Below are 17,361 nucleotides of genomic sequence, written 5' to 3'. Positions count from 1 at the left end.
GAATTTCCTTCTGCCACAGGTTTTGGTAAAAGGTGGAAGAAATCGATTTAAAACTTCAGTAAATGACTGCTGTGCATTACGGTCAATACTGTACTGCCCGGATGTGCACGTCTGAAACGTGTCATGGTCTTGGATTTTACTGTCATGATGACCATGCCCATGGCTTCAATTCCTGGCTTACCCACAAGGGTGTGGAGCGTAGGGGAGGCTTGGGGATCTGGTCTGGTTCATGGAGTGAGTGGGAGAAGCCACTAACTCTAGGGTTTCTGCTGTGGGCTGTCTTGTGACTAGTGACAAATGGGACATGAACACGGTAACCTCTACTTCTACTGCAGACCCTGGGCACTGGCTCATTCTGTGCGACAGTCCTGGAGGTGGCTGCTATTTCCACTTGTGTGAGAAGTGAGGAAACTGAGTTCCAGTCAGGGGGCTACATGCCCCTGAAGAGCTATGTCTGTTCACACGGAACCAAGCTCCCTTAATCCCCACAACAGATGGCGTGTACCGCCACTAGGGAAGTGCTCCATCTAAACTCCCACGAGGTATGGGCACCCCCTGTACTGGCCTGATGATACTTGAGGGTCAGCTCCCTTCAGCCCCTAATCCCCACCCCAGTCAAAGCTGCAAATAAACATGAGTTTCCACCACCTGAAGACAAAAGACTTTTCTAATTGGCTCTAGAGGGGGCAAGGGGCTCCAGGGACAAGGGGGCACAAAACAGACCTTGCCACACAGGCCTTTCCTCCTGCCCGCTAAGCAGGGACCTTCATAGCTCAGAATGTGCTGGGGGAGGAGCTGCCTGACAGTTATGGAGATGGTAGCTATGCAGACAGGGAGGGAGGGGGGGGTAGGGCTGAGTCACAGCCTGCCAGATATTCCTTCTGGACTTTGGAGTCCTGACTGGTGGTCCCCTGTGTCTAAATCCAACCCGGGGCTGGTCGGCCGGTGGTTCCTTTGATTGTGAGCTCTGCTGGGTCTCCTGCCTCCAGCTTTAGGGCCTGACCCCATGTAGAACATTCCCAGGAACAAGCCCACTTCCCTCTTGGGGGTGTTCTGGGGGCAGACTGCGTCAGAGCCACTGTAGTTGTTTGGCTGGAGTGGGAGAGGGCCCTGTAGGCTCAGAGTCTGGATTCCAGGATGCAGTTTGAAGTGATCATGCCTCTTTCTACTCCATTCTATCAGGCTGTGAGGGGTGTGTGGTGTGGGATGATTTCTGAAGCTCTTTCTCTGTAGGAGTCTGGAGTCCTGCCTGGGGCAGTTTTCACAGAGGCAGAGTGGCTGCCTGCTGAAGCCCTTACATCTCAAATACCCCAGGGATGCCTGTGTGTTCCCCAGAAGAGGCTAGCTTCCTCCCTGCCCCCTTTTGTCTTTATTGGGGGGAATTAATGGTTTATAGTCAACAGTAAAAATACAGTAGTTGGCCCATGTGTAACATTTCTCAGTTTTCCATATAACACTCTAACCTCCCGCCTAGGTCCTCCTCCACCATCATGTTCCAGGACGTGAATACTACCCCCCACCCCCACACTGCCCAGAGTCTTTTACTTTGGTGCAATATACCAACTCCAGTCCAAGTTCTGCTTGACCATCTCATATTCATCCTCTTTTTTTGGCTTATCTCACTTAACATGATTCCTTCAAGCTCCATCCAAGATGAGGTAAAGAAGGTGAATTCACCATTTCTAATAGCTGAGTAGTATTCCACTGTGTATATAGACCACAACTTGCTCAGCCACTCATCTGTTGTTGGATACCTGGGTTATTTCCAGGTTTTGGCTATTATAAGCTGTGCTGCTATGACATTCCCACCAGCAGTGCAGGAGGGTTCCTTTGACCCCACACCCTCTCCAGCATTTGCTGCTGCTACTTTTTCTGATGCATGACATTCTCACGGGAGTGAAGTGGTATCTCATTTGCTGTCTTTATTTGCACTGGAGAGGCTAGCCTTCTGTTGGGGTGTGGGGGTTGGAGGCTTTGCTCTGGAGTTCTGTGGGTCTGCAGCAGGACACCCAGCACCCCAGTGTGGGCACTGGCCTGGATCCTCTGATGCCTTACTTTCAGAGAGGTTCTTGGATTGTATTTACTGTTGATTGTAAAACATTAATCCTGTAATAAAGAAGAAGAAGAAGGAGAAGGAGAAGGAGAAGGAGAAGGAGAAGAAGAAGGAGAAAAACAAAAGAGGTTCTTGGGCTGGTGTGTGTGTGTGTGTGTGTGTGTGTGTGTGTGTCTGTTTTAGGGTGTTTGTATGTGTACCTCCATGTTAGTGTGCCTACACAGCTGTATGTGTTCACGTTTATTTTTGTGTGTCTATCAGGGTATGTTTTGTGTCTGTAATTCTGTGTTTACATGTCTGTGGATATATGTCTTTCTGCATTTCTGTATCTTTGTGTGTATCTGGATATGTCTGCCATCTCTGTGTTTGTGGGCACATTTGTGTATCTGATGTCTGCCTTTGTGTGTCTCTGTTTATGTATCTATGTGTCCGTATATTTTTCTTTTTTGTGTGTCGAGGGTTTTTTTATTACTATGTGCCTGTATATTTTTCTATCTGTCTCAGTGCGTGGATATGCCAATGTGGCAGTGGGGCTGTGGGGGAGTGGACCTAGGCAGGGGGTGGAGGGAGACCACACAGCATTAACCTGCACTTGTCAGAACCTACAAGGCTTCCCCAAGAACAGGGCAAAAACTTGATGAGGGTGAGATGGAGAGCTCTGGATCTCAAGGGCCGGGTGGTGGTACCCAGTTAAGCTCACATATTACCAAGAACAATGACCCAGGTTTAAGACCCTGCTCCCCACCGACAGGGGGTCCCCCTTCACGAGTGGTGAAGCAGGTCTGCAGGTGTCTATTTTTCTCTCCCTCTCTTTATCTTCTCATCCTCTCTCAATTTCTCTCTGTCCTATCTAATAAAAAAAAATTTAGCAAGAAAAATTTAAAGGAAAAATGGCCACCAAAAGTGGTGGATTTGTAGTGCTGGCACTGAGCCCCAGCAGTAACCCTGGTGGCAATAAAAAAAAAAGAATGATAGAAAGAAAGAAGAAAAAAGAAAGAAAACTCTGGAACTCTGACTCCACCAGCAGGACTCTGTCCCCTCCTCACCCCCACCCCACCCCCAACTGTCATAATTAAACATCCCAGCTGCAGAACTTTCTGGTTTTTGGCTTTGTTTTGGAAATGATTATACTCCAGAGATAAGTGAGCCTTCCAAACACACCCCTAATAAGGCAAGGGGGTTCTCTGGGTAAGTAATAGCAGGCGTTGTTCATGTTCAATTTCTGTAATTTTCATTTCAAAGGAAAAATAAATGAGCAGGCAATGTCAAACATTCTCATCATGAAACTCCATGGCTGCTGTGCTGGGGTAAAAGGGGTGACTGTGTGTGTGTTGTGTGTGTGTGGTGTGGTGTGGTGTGTGTGTGTGTGTGTAGTGTGTGCTGTCTGTGTGTGTGTGGTGTATGTGGGGTGTGTGTGTTGTGTATGTGGTGTGTGTTGTGTATGTGGTGTGTGTGGTGTGTGTGGTGTGTGTGGTGTGTGTGGGGTATGTGTGTGGTGTGTGTGTGGTGTGTGTGGTGTGTGTGGTGTGTGTGGTGTGTGTGATGTGTGTGATGTGTGTGTGGTGTGTGTGTGGTATGTGTGTGGTGTGTGTGTGTGGTGTGTGTGTGGTGTGTGTGTGGTGTGTGTGTGTGTGTCAGCACCTCTAGTAAAGGAGAAGCTGTAGAGACAAATCGTGCCCCCCATCCCATGGCTTCTCCCTTTGTTGGGACTGTGCCAGCTGTGTGCCCCCTCCCACAAAGATGACCTGTCAGTGGGGTGGGGCAGGGTGGGGGCTGCAGAGGGAGGTGGGGGTGGGGCAGGCAGGTTAGATGTGCAAAGAGGTAGAGCTGCCTTTTGGGGCTGGGGGCAGCCCTGGCCCTGGAATCTGGCTCATCATCTCTGTCAAATCCTCCTCCCTGAGGCCGAGGGGATCAGAAGGTTAACACAGAGCCTTATTCTCTCTGAGCCACTCTGGGTTCTGTCAGAAAGTAATTATAGGAGGGGGCTGAGGAGGGCAATGCATTCTGATTGCAATGAAAATTAAAAACTTTGAATCAGGCAGATTCTAAATTGCCCTGTCTGTGTGTCCCAATGTCCAGCCAGGGCTGCTGCACATCACTGCTGAGCTCTAGTTGGGCTTTGAGGCAGAGGAAACCAGACCTTTCTAGAAAGATTTCTTGGTAGCTGGCAGGAGGGTGGTTGGAGAGGAGTGGGAGTTGGATTTGAATCCTGGCTCTGCATTTACCACTCAGATGACCTCAGGAAGTGACCCCATCTTTCTGTGCCTCAGTTTCCACATCTTAAAAATGAGAATATCAAAACATGCTAGGCAACCTCCAAGGCAGCCCAAGTGACCCCTATTTCCTCCTCACACCTGTGTGACCTCCACCCACACTGCAGGAGCAGTGGTTAGAGTGAGCAGGAAACTATGAGATTAGGCTATAACGGACTGTGTCTGCCATCTCCATACCCACTCTCCTTGGGTTCTTTCTATCTCTCCACCCACTTTCCATTTGCTCTGGAGGAATGGCTAGCAAATATATTCAATGTCTGGTGAAGTCAGGAGCACCTTCTCAAAAGAATGTCTAAAAATGTATACCATATGGCAGAGGAGGACCTAGAGGGGGTTAGATTGCTGTGTGGGAAACTGAGAAATGTTACACATGTACAAACTACTGTATCTTACTGTCCACGGTAATCCATTGATCCCTCCCGATAAAGGAAAAGAAATACGAAAGTAAAAGAGAAATCATCCAAAAAGAAAAGTAAATGTATACCGCAAAATATGCAAAATCACAAAAGCAACTTATACTGAATTGCAGTTCTATCTACAGATCTCTTGAGGCATGGGGGACATGGGAATTTAATTTGGTCCCCAGTTAAATACTGTTGTCTCCTGCTCTGGTCCAAGCCAGACTGGTGCACTTGGGTGCCGAGTTCCCCACAGACGAGCAGGGTGCTCTAAGCCAGGAGGACAGAGAGAAGGTTCCACTCTGTCATCTCTGCTGTGCTACTGGGACCTGAGCCCACCTCCCACCTTCATTTTACCCAGACAGGGTGCTGGAGCTTACATGTGCTGGGATGCATTGGGGAAGAGGCCTGAGTATTGGGGGGCTGAGTCCTCAGGGCCGTGGGGGGCCGCATGGCTGATGACCATGAGCACAGGCCTGTGCGGGTACATCTTCTTGGACGTGCGGAAGAAGCTGACACTGTCGTTAGTGATGAGGTCTGTCAGGTAGTCCTGGGGGTGGAGAGAGAGGCAGACACATGAGGCTCCGGCCTTCCCTACTGAGTGCCCTGCTACATGCCAGAGTGACGGGGCATCATGCTCACTTAATTTAAACATTTTTTATTAGTGACTTAATATTGATTTACAAAATTACAAGATAACAGGGGTACAACTCCACATTGTTCCCACCACCAGAGTTCTGAATTTCAATTTCTCTATTGTAAGTTCTCTTAAGGTTGCAGGTATGGGTTAACTATATTTTTATAACTATCTGTCTATATTTGTATATATTTGCTCCCTTTTTTCCCTATGGTCCCATCTTCTCTTCCTTTCCAAGTTACAATTATACCTATTACAACAACCAAATGTCCCCCCCTTTCTCTTTTCTCTCTGGGTCCTGATGGAGTTGGAGTTCAGAACCCTCTGGTTATCTTCCCCCTATTATTTCACCCTCACTGGGAATATGGGTCAAAATTACTTCTGGGGTGCAGAAAGTGGGAGGTCTGGCTTCTATAACTGCTTCTCTGCTGGACATGGGTATTGGTAGGTCGATCCAGCCCATTTCTGTCTTTTCCTAGTGGGGTAGGGCTCTGGAGAGGTGAGGTTCCAAGACACATTGGTGAGGTCCTGTGCCCAGGGAAGTCTGAATGGAATCATGGTAGCACCTGCAATTTGGTGGCTGAAAGGTGAATTGTGCTCATTTTATAGACGAGGAAACTGGGATCACAAAGCTAATAAGCAATGCACCCAGAGCTAGAGCTTAAGACTATATACATATATTTTAAATCTAGTCTGTCTTTTATTTACAAGCAATTAAAATCATTAATGAGAAGAGGATATGGTGGCCTAATGGCAGATATGAACAAGTGTTTACTAAAAAGGGCCTGACAGTAACTATCTACAGGAGGCTCTCTGGGTCAGGTGTCTCCCTCCTTATTGCTTGTGTCTGCCTTGTAGCCCCCAAGAGCTGTGGCTGTGTGGATGAACGGGCATGCTTGTATCTAAGCACACTCAAATTTCAATTTTGTCTAATTCTCATGTGTCATGAAAATTGCTATTCTTCTGATTCTTTTCAACTCATTAGAAACATAAAAACCATCTGAAGCTCAAGAATTGTACAGAAACAGTTGGTGGGTTGGATTTGGCCTTGGGGCTGTAATTTGGAGAATGGATTAAAAACATTTTTTATGGGTGAGCAGAGCATAGCACTGCTCAGTTCTAGCATCTGAGGTGCTGGAGATCAAACCTGGGATCTCATTCAAGCAAGTTCTGTGCTCCACAGCTGAGATAAATTCCTGGCTGAAAATAGCCAAGGTTCAAATCTTGCTTTACCAGGACTAGCTGTGTGGCCTAGTTACTCGGCCTCTGTGTCTCAGTTACCTCATGCTCCAGTGGGAATGGTAACAACGTACTCTGTCTCCGAGTCCCTGGTGAGAAACGCGGGAGTTAATCCATGTAAATGATTCTTTGCTTGTTTGTTTGTTTTATAGACATTTTATTACATGTTGTAGATAGAAGGGAACTTTCTCAAGTTTAAACACACTTTACAATGTGGTGGTCTATAGGAGGATGAATAGAAATACAAATTCAATGTTCCCAGCTGTGACTTTGAACTCAGTCTGACAGGGACTCAGAGGCTGTGCAGGCTCCTCTGCTAACTATGAATGGATATGGGCCCTGAGTCAGATCATTGTGGACCCTACGTCAGATCGACGGTGTTAACAGTTAATGGTATTTATATATTTTCTTCATATTTGGGAGCTATGCTCTAATTCAGTTGTCTAGTCCTATTTTCAACTCTGACACCACTTTCCCAGATAATACTTTTAGTCCACCTGCATGCTAGCTATCAGGCTCAGGCAAAAATTAACTGAAGTCATGGGCTATACGAAACATACCTAAAAAAGACTTCTCAACTTCCCACACAAAGACCCCTATTTACCCTACTTGTTCTATTCCCACCTTTGGGTGGCTGTTAATTCAACGATTTGCTTTATATCATATCACCTTTCAGTTACCAAGTTGCAGACGCTACCTTGATGCCATCCTGACCGCCCTGGGCAGACAACCTCACCAAAGTGTCCTGGAACCTCATCTCCCCAGAGCCCTACCACTCTAGGGAAAGATAGAAACAGGCTAGAGGTATGGATCAGCCTGTCAATACCCATGTTCAGTGGAGAAGCAATTAGAGCCAGAACTTCCACCTTCTGCACCCCATAAGGATTTTTTGATCCATACTCCCAGAGAGGGATAAAGGGAAGAGAGATAGAGAAAGACAAGGTAGGGGGTGGGGGGGTGGAAAGGGGCAGAGACACCAAATCACTGTTCCGCTATCCATGGTGGTCCCATGTAGTCATTGGAGAATGAACCCTTTTCATGGAAAGAAATGAATGAGCCTCTTAGACCCTGGGAAAACTTCAAGATCCCCCTTAAACTTAATTACTAATAGCTTACTGTTCATTAGAAACCTTCCTAAGAGCATAAACATAGTTGACGTGTAGTTTGTACATCACATGCACTACATGCTGTGCTCTTATCAGAAAGTAAGCCAGAGAAAAGAAAATGCTGTTAAGAAGGTCACGTGGAAGAGAAAGCACAGTTATAGTATGGGACTGGATTTATTAAAGCTGTATGTAAGGTCCAGGCAATTTGAGGGCTGGAGAGATAACTCATTTTCATTCTTCACTGTAGAGGAAGAGAGGAAGGAGGGACAGATGGAGAGGAAAAACATCACAGCACTAATCCACCATCCATTATGACACCCCCCACCCCCGCCTAGTGCTGTCCATGGTGTTTAGATGTGGTGCTGGGGCTCAAATTCAGGGTCTTATACATGGCAAGGTATACACCCAGGTGAGCTATATCTTGCCCCCAATTTCTTCACACCTATATTTTGCCTCATTTGTTCCCAGAATCCTCCAGTGAAGGGATGCTTCATGGTCATTTAGTCATCTCCCACACTGGTGGGCTTTCTCATTCAAAGAAAATTGCAACTTGTAGCTCTGCCAGGCTCTCCTGCTTCCTCTGCATAGGAGTGAGACTTCTTCAGATGGACAAGTGGAAGCTTGGACCACAGGGTGGCCAAACTCATGGAGGCTGTCTACCACTTGGTCCTCTTCTACCTCCCCACCTGGAAGTCCCTCTCTATGACTCGACCCTAGGCCACTGTTCTCTCCCTTATGCCTCTGTCCTGCCTTCTCCAACCCTCATATGGAACTGTATGCAGTACCTGAGTACTCTTGAGATCAGTGACTCGGGACAGTGTGCTTAGAGGGGCTCTTGAGGGCATTTTCCTAGGTATTGGAGAATCTGCGGGGGGCCGGGCAGTGGTGCATTTGACTAAGTGCACATATTACCTTGTGCAAGGATCCAGGCGCAAGCCCCTGCTCCCCACCCACAGGGAGGATGCTTCATGAGCAGTGAAGGCATCTACCATTCTCTCTCCCTCTCCCTCCCCCTCTTTCTCTCCCTTTCCCTTTTCTTCTTCTTCTTCTTCTCTGTCTCTCTCTCTCTCTCTCTCTCTTTTTTTTTGCCTCCGGGATTATCGCTGGGGCTCAGAGCTGGTGCTATGAATCCCCTGCTCTTGGTGGCCTTCACACCCCCCTCATTTTATTGGATAGGACAGAGAAAAATTGAGAGAGGATAGGAAATAGAGAGGGATAAAGAAAGAGAAGACACCTGCAGACCTGCTTCACTGCTTATGAAGCATCCCTGCTGCAGCTGGAGAGCTGGGAGCTCGAACCCCAGTCCTTGCACAGGTCCTTGCACTTAGTACAACATGTGCTTTATTGGGTGTGCCGCTGCCAGGCCCCTCTTCCCTTCTCAATTTCTCTGTCCTGTCAAATATCAAGCTAATCCATAATGTGGGAATTCTAGTGAATGGCTCTCATTGTGGAAGGAGTTAGGGAAAGTGTCCCTCTAAGGCTAGTGGTCTTATAAACGCAGAGGATAAGTAATCTATCTGCTTAAGGTCACACACTGGAGAAAAAAAAGAATTCGCCATGTAAAACTAAGGAGTCTGGTTTTGGGTTCCTAAATGCTGAGCTGTCACCATTCTCAGCACACACACACACACACACACACACACACACACACACACACACACACACCCCTGAGCCAGGAGGGGTCTTACCCTGGAGTAGTCAAAGCCATGCTTCTCCTTCACTCCGTTCCGACAGAGCGTGTAGTTATAAAAGCGGGAGTTCTTGAGGAGGCCAACCCACTCCTTCCAGCCAGGTGGCACATAGGAGCCATTGTATTCATTGAGGTACTTCCCGAAGAAAGCTGGAGGGAGAGAGATCAGGCGGTCTGTGAGAATGCAGAGAGCAAAGCCTCTCACCTTCACTGTGAACTCTTTGCTGAGCAAGCAGTCTATGGCCTCCTTCTCAAATGTCTTCATGTGTGTGCCACACAATATTTAGCATTATGGAGAAAGTCAATTATTTTGAAATATAGTTATCAAAACATAAGGATAATTTGTCATATAGTCATCCACCTTAAATAGTCAAGATACTAGAAGGCAAGACTTACAGAGAATGATAGCTTCAAAGGGACGAGTGGAAATAGTTTACAGTCACAAACCACCTAGTGATATTTCAGTCAAGGGGGGAACACACATACAGCTCTGGTTCCAGTAGCCCGCGCCTCATACTAGGTGTGAAGTTGGTTGTGCTATCTAGGCTTGCGTCTTTGTACACTGATATTTGCAGAAGGATGAAGTTGCACAATGATGATTTTCTTAGAATAAATTCCCACTGGTAAGCAACACATGACTACTTTTAAGCAATATTTTTGCAATATGAGCAACACTGCAATGACACGTTAAAAGGTTCATAATGTCTACAAATGACCAAGTCACAGGTGATGCCAATGCATTATTTTATGGCCTGTGTTCACAACAGATGAAAATGATAAGTTTGGGGTTAAGTGCAGGTGGTGCAAAGCACAAAGACTGGCTGAAGGATCTTGGTTCAAGCCCCCGGCTCCCCACCTGCAGGGGAGTCGCTCCACAGGTGGTGAAGCAGGTATGCAGGTGTCTCTCTCTCCCTCTCTGTCTTCCCTTCCTCTCTCCATTTCTCTCTGACCTATCCAACAACAACGACAGCAATAAAAACGACAATAATAACTACAACGATAAAACAACAAGGGCAACAAAAGGGAATAAGTAAATAAATATTAAAAAAGAAAAAAATGCTAAGTTTGATAAATAAAATTGTTATTTTTTTTCTCTGTTCTATTTATTAATTCTTTCTACTACATAGCAACCAGGGTGGTGAATATTAAAAACAGAAACAAAAACAGACAATGCCAAGTGCTGGTGAGGATGTGAGCAACCAGAACTCACACAACCGGTGGGCATGCAAACTGTTGGTCAGTGTCTGATAGACTTGAATACATTCATCCCAGTGGATCCAGTGGCTCAAATTCTAGGCACTGACTCACCAGAAATACATTTATATGTTCACCAAAAGTCACGTGCAGGACATGCTCATGGCAACACCAACAGTGAGAGAGCAAATGACTGGAGACAAATCAGATAAATACGTAGCTGTACATTTTCATAATGGGACATGCCACAGAAACGAGCATGGAAGAACTGGTGTTCATTTAATAACACGGACACACTTCAATAACCTCATAATACTGACAGAAATAAACCACATGAATACACTCTGTAGGATCCCATTTATGTGAAGTTCAAAAATAGTCAAAATACATCTAGGGATGAGGCTGGGCAGAAGGGATGTGGAGGACTTTCCGGTGACAACCTTGTTCTGTTACTTGTGGGAGCACAGGTGGTTCAGCTGGTGACACTCCACTGAGCTGGTCGTGTAGGGACAGCACATTTCTCTGCAGGCAGGCTGGTGAGCAGCAACAAAGCTAACTTAAAAAAAAAAATCACAGGAGTCGGGTGGTAGTGCAGCAGGGTAAGTGCACATGGTGCAAAGTGCAAGGGCTGCCATAAGGATCCCAGTTTGAGCCCTTGGTTCCCCACCTGCAAGAGGTCAATTCTCAAGTGGCAAAGCAGGTCTGCAGGTGTCTATCTTTCTCTCCCTCTTTCTGTCTTCCCTCCTCTCTCTATTTCTCTCTGTCCTGTCTAACAACAACAACAGCTATGACAATACAACTACAACAAGCACAATAACAAGGGCAACAAAATGGGAAAAATAGCCTCCAGGAGCAGCGGACTCATAGTGCAGGCACCAAGCCCCAGCAATAACCCTGGAGGCAAAAAAAAAAAAAAAAAATCCAGAAAAAAAAATCACTCCACTCCATCCAGAAGGGGAGAAACTAAAAAACTTCTGTGGGTGATGTGGTAACACACAATATCCTCTTTGCCAGACTCTTCTTTTATTTTTATTTTTTAATTACTGGATAGAGACAGCCAGAAATTGAGAGGGGGAGGGGAGAAAGAAAGAGAAAGAAAGAGAGAGAGAGAGAGAGAGAGAGAGAGATCATCTGCAGCTCTGCTTCATCACTTGTGAAGCTTTTCCCCTGCAGGTGAGGACCAGGGGCTTGAACCTTCATCTTTATGCACTGTAGTCTGTGCACTGAACCAGGTGCGCCATGACCTGCCCCCTTTTTATATTCTTATTTACCCTTCTATTTTTAATTCTTTCCAATGAGCACATATGATTATTTTAAATAGTGATAACCTACAATGCCATTTTTAAGAAATGAAAACAAATCTGTGAGTACTTTTTTCCAGAGACAGAGTCCCCGAGATAGGTCTCTTTCAGATGGGGCAGGGTGGAGGGATTGGAGAGAGATACTTGAGAACGACTGCCGAGGTTCAAAGTAGCAGAAAGAATTTAAGGAGCTCTCACAAGCAGCGCATGCAGTGCCCAGATCCACAAATGGTAAGTGCTCAGCTGATGCCTACTCAGAACCTACGATGAGAAGGGACAGAGGGTGAGGGGAAGGAACCCAGCAGAAGTGAGGCACTGGCTTTGGTGGCAGCAGAGGATAAGATGGGTTCTCACCTGGACCTTTGCTGGAGCTGGACCATTCTCCAGGGCTTCCTGGAGCTCCAGCAGGTGGCTGGCCCTGCCTCTGAATGCAAAGGCACAGATGACCCCACAAAGCTGATCTCTATAGTATGGGTCGAGGGAATCACTTGCATCAGCCTCCTGTCTGGCACACAGGACAGGAAGTGAGTGTTTCTGAGGAAGGAGGTAATCAAACACTTTCTGGAAAGATCTAGGCAAGATGAGCAGGTGAAAACAGGAAAGGTTTCTGGAGCACCCTTGGTGTAAGGCCCTGTGCCGAATCTTACTTCATTCAGAGGGTCGGAGCAAAAATAAACAAAAAGACGACTGCTATATGGGGAAAGGAGGTGGGAACACTGGTGGCCCTGCACTGAGTCCTGGGACGCTTTCAATATTGAGGGAATGAAACAGAATTTGGTGATAAGAACCCAAATAAACCCCAGCTTCCTGTCCCTGGCAGTGCCAGTACCAGGCTGGCTGGAGACTGAGTGTCTTTCTCTAAAACATGTATGTTCAGGACACTCCCCTGCTTTGGTTCCCTTGAAACAGCGGCTCTCAGTCAGGGGCCACTGCTCAGTGTCTAACCCCCTCTCCCTCTTGAACCTTGACAATGGGAAGTGACTGCAGACATTTCTGAATTTTGGGGTGGGAAGTATTACTGGCACCCAGTGGGTGGATACCATGGGCTCTGCTGAACATCCCACAGTGCCCGGGAGGCCTCCAGAATAGAGAATGATCAGCACAAAACATCAATAGTCTGAAGTGAAAAACTGGTGGAGATAACTGCGGACACATGCCCTCACAGCCACCTCCTCTCCTCACCTCCTAGCTCTTCCTTAAGAGAATCAGACCTAAGAGCTGAGAAGGTCCTTGAGATCAAATACAGTCCTGGAAAGTAGAGCCACTCCATGCCCATGGCCCATTCCAAATTTTCCCCTATGTGGAGAGACCTGGTCTCTTCTCTCCCTTCCACTCTTCCTCCACAGGGAAGGAGGCCACGGGGTGCTGTCAGCATGCTTTCTAGTTGGTGAATACTTAAGGCTCAGTGGGCTAGAGAGTTTCTGTAAAAACTCCTCAACTGTGTTGCTGCAGAACTCAGAGATACTACATAAGCAGATGGGCATGGCTCTGGCCCAGTAAAACTTTACTTACACAAGCAGATGAAAGAGGGGATCTGGCCTGTGGACTATAGTCTGCTGACCTCTGGTCTGTATGACTGATGGGTGTGAAGAACAGAGTTGGTATACATGATCCAATTCTCCATTTGCCTTCTCTCTGGGGGGTAAGCCTTCATCAAGGAATGCTGTTTTCAAAGGGGTTTCTCTGGTGGGTCTGGCTCAAGGGACTCTATTAAAAATGTATTTATTTTTAGAGTCAGAGAGAAATTGAGAGGGGAAAGAGAGAGAGAAAGAGAGAGAAAGATAGAGAGAGAGAGAGAGAGGAGAGAGAGAGATAAGAAGAGAGAGAGAGAGAGAGAGAGAGAGAGGCAGCATTGCTTCACCACTTGTGAGGCTTCCCACCCTGCAGGTGGGGACTGGGAGCTTCAATCCAGGTCCTTGAGCACTGTAACATGTGTGCTCTATTGAGTATGCCAATACCCGGCCCCACAAGAATTAACCCCAGAGTTTAGCATCAGAAGCTCATTTGCTATTAGCAAGAAGCCAGACTCTCAAATCTAGCTTTATCTGATTAATCAAAGTGCAGTTTTGATTTTTGTCTGTTGACACCTTGGCTTTATTTTTATGTCTCAGTTGGTTTAGGACTCCATCAAAGAAGTGGGTGAAGTTTAATAAACCCCCCTCAGAGACCCACTACTATGTATTCATGGCACAAATATTAGTGATGCCAAAGTTTCCTTTTGAAACAGATAAAGCAAAACAGTCGAGAGAAAACCATGAAGTGAATAATACAATCAGAGTGAGCTGGCAAGATAATTCACTTGCATAGTGCAACTGTTTTGTCATGTGTGAAACCCAGGTTTGAGCCTGTCTCCCACTGCACTGGGGGAAAACTTTCAGTGCCATGTATCTTTCCCTCCCCTGTCTCTCTGTTTGTGTGTGAAAAAGTCTGTTTGGAGTGGTGAAGCCCAGTGATTATAAAATAATAATAATACAATTTGTGTGGCCAGGAATGGTAAAAATAATTTGGTAGCAGCTGAAATTGCTGAATTTGGAGGAAACACTGCCCTGAACATATATAAACTCACAAATCCACACAACAAACAGTTATGAGGTTCCTGTGGCATTTAAGTTGTCCTGGGCACGTGGGACAGTAGTGAATGAGGCTAATAGCTTTCATGGGGCTGATGTTTTTTCAGGGAGGGGGGAAGCTGTGAAAAGGAAAGCTGTATTGCTGGTGATAATAGTGAGGAAGAGGGCAAAGAAGTCAGACATGGACCACTGGAGGCTCCACCAGTGTGAGTGGTCAGGAGAGTTGTCTGGGAGGGAGGGGAGGAATGAGTCAAAGGGAAGAATAATTGTTCCAGGCAGATGGAATCACAAGGGTAAAGGTCCTGAGGTAGGAACAAGTAAGTATGCCTGACAACTGAGGAGCCCCAGGAGGAAGTGAGGGGAGGGAAGGACAGAAGGAGAGAGGAGATGATGTCACTGGGTAGAAGGCCAGAGCCTGTGGGGTCTTGGAGGTCACAGTGAGGAGAAACAACCAGAAGTGTGTTGGGGAGACTTAAAGAGGGCTCACTATCCCCTGAAGCACTCACTACATGTTGCACTTTGTATTTATGTGCATTTTATTAGAAAGGGGGTCATAGCTTTGGAAACACTCTGAGAGGGGGTTGTGTGGTAGTGCAGTGGGTTAAGCACACATGGCTCAAAGCGCAAGGACGGGCTTAAGGATCCCGGTTCGAGGCCCCAGCTCCCCACATGTAGGGGAGTCGCTTCACAAGCAAGTGGTGAAGCAAGTGGTGAAGCAGGTTTGCAGGTGTCTATATTTCTCTCCCCTTCTCTCTCGATTTTTCTCCGTCTTATCCAACAATGGCAACGTCAGTGGCAACGGTAATAGTAGCCACGATGATGAGAGAACAACAGGGGCAAGAAGGGGGAAGAAGATAGCTTCCTTGGGGGCCGGGCGGTATTGCAGGGGGTTAAGCACACATGGCGCAAAGCACAAGGACTGGCATAAGGACTGGGTAAAGATCCCGGTTCGAGCCCCTGGCTCCCCACCTGCGGGGGAGGGTGGGTCGCTTCACAGGCGGTGAAGCAGGTCTGCAGGTGTCTATCTTTGCCCCCTCCCCCCTCTCTGTCTTCCCATCCTCTCTTGATTTCTCTCTGTCCTATCTAACAATAAAAACATCAATGGCAACAATAATAACAACAAGGCCAACAAAATGGGAAAAATGGCCTCCAGGCACGGTGGATTGGTAGTGCAGGCACCCAGCTTCAGCAATAACCCTGGAGGCAAAAAAAAAAATCCAGAAAAAAAATCAAAAAAAAAAAAAAAAAAAGAAATGAAGATAGCCTCCAGGAGCAGGGGATTCATGGTGCAGGCACCCAGCCCCAGCAATAACCCTGGAGGAAAAAGAAAAAGAAACACTCTGAGAGGAACCACAATGAATTGAAGAAGCATGGAACTAAAATGGGGAAAGAAGTGTGGTGATAATGCAAAAGACTTTCATACCTGAGCCTCTGAGGTCCTAGGCTCAGTGCCCAACACCACCAAAGCCAGAGCTGAGCAGTGCTCTAGGTGTGTGTGTGTGTGTGTGTGTGTGTGTGTGTGTGTGTGTGTGTGTGTGTGTGCTCCTCATTAAAATAACTGAATAATAATAATTTAAAAAGAAGCAAAGAACTTCAATTTCTCAGTTTTCAGGAGAGAAAATCCCAGAAGAGCAAGGTGGTGGTGAACCTCGTACACCTCGTAGAGCACATGTCCTGCAATGTGCAAGGACTTGGGTTCAAGCCCCTGATCTCTACCTGCAGGAGAGAAACTTCACAAATCATGAAGCGGTGCTGCACGTGTCTCTATCCTAAAATAAAATGAAAAAAAAATCAGGGGGGGAGATCTGTGAATCCTGCAGGTGTCTCTATCCTAAAATAAAATGAAAAAAAAAAAGTCAGGGGGGGAGATCTGTGAATCCTCCCCTCCGCCCCAGGTCTCCCTAGTCCCTGGCTTGGGATCTTACTGGTTCGTCTCTAAATATCTGGGCCAACGTCTTTCTGATGAACGTGTGGCTTGAATCTGGAACGCTAAAGAGCTTTAATTCTTGGCTCAGCTGGCGGGATAAATATTTCTTAGGGTGTTTTTGAAAGCCCCTGTCCATTACTGTCCAATACCACGGGTGTCAAAGTGTCAGGAGCTATTTCCTCTGCAAGTCTCCTCTTTCACATCTCTCTCCTCTTCTGTCCCCAAATGCTTTAAAAAAAATCCAGAAAGAGTTTATTATTCAGGCTCCACAAGGCCCTAGAAAACAGGGCTTCAGTCAAAGGCTTTTAGTGCCAAATTAGATTTTGCTCTCATTTGATTAGATTTCCCCAAGGCAGTTTTTAAAATGGTATTCCGGTACCAGTTGAGGTGGGAGAAGCAAATTAACACAGGCCCTGGGGCTGCCGGGTTGGGAGATACAGGCAGGAGAATGAGCTGGAATGAAAATTAAGATTAAAAATACAGCTCATGCCAAGGCTGAAGCCAGGAGTCACTGAGCTTTTGTGGTGGGCACAGTGTAAAAGAAGAGCAAACTGGGGGCTGGTGGAGGGGGCAGCAACTTGGCAGGCAGAGTAAGAGGAATTAAATGCCAATCCAGGAAAGGCCTTTGACAATGTACTGGCTGACAGCTGTCCCTAGGAAGCAGGCTGGCATCAATGGAAAGGAAGGAGTATTTACTGTCTCCCATGTGTCAGGCTCTGGGTGGAAATTTACACCCGGCTGCGGAGGCTTTGGTTTTGCTCGCCTGGTCCTGACTGGTCCTTTGGGTACCACCACTTTCTTAGTTAAGTACATACGGCTCATGGGAGCTCCTGATACCAAGACAGTGTGCACAGTCTCAGCCTGACCAGTCAGAGTAACACATTCCCTTGGCTGCCACGACTGGCTCAGGGACAGATACGTGGTGTAAGGTGGACCCCTGCGAGTCTGTCCTGGGACTTTTAGGAAGCTCCTA

At 46.8% G+C, this 17,361-nt stretch overlaps 1 protein-coding gene across 6 annotated transcripts in view; it reads right to left on the bottom strand.

Moving 5' to 3' along the window:
- SULF2 (sulfatase 2) overlaps positions 1-17,361 on the bottom strand; it is a 129,508-nt gene that overhangs the window by 24,407 nt on the left and 87,740 nt on the right. For all 6 annotated transcript variants that reach the window (XM_060185867.1, XM_060185852.1, XM_060185849.1 and 3 more), the window contains exons 4-5: positions 9,395-9,546; positions 5,105-5,274 (exon numbers count right to left, since the gene is read on the bottom strand). In XM_060185867.1, the coding sequence (XP_060041850.1) occupies positions 5,105-5,274; positions 9,395-9,546 (322 nt within the window). The remainder of the gene's footprint in view (positions 1-5,104; positions 5,275-9,394; positions 9,547-17,361) is intronic.

This window comes from Erinaceus europaeus, chromosome 1 (assembly GCF_950295315.1).
Source record: "Erinaceus europaeus chromosome 1, mEriEur2.1, whole genome shotgun sequence".
In the NCBI taxonomy this organism is placed as follows: Eukaryota; Metazoa; Chordata; class Mammalia; order Eulipotyphla; family Erinaceidae; genus Erinaceus; species Erinaceus europaeus.
Note: the sequence above shows the minus strand (reverse complement) of the source record. Positions and strands in the feature narration are given on the sequence as shown.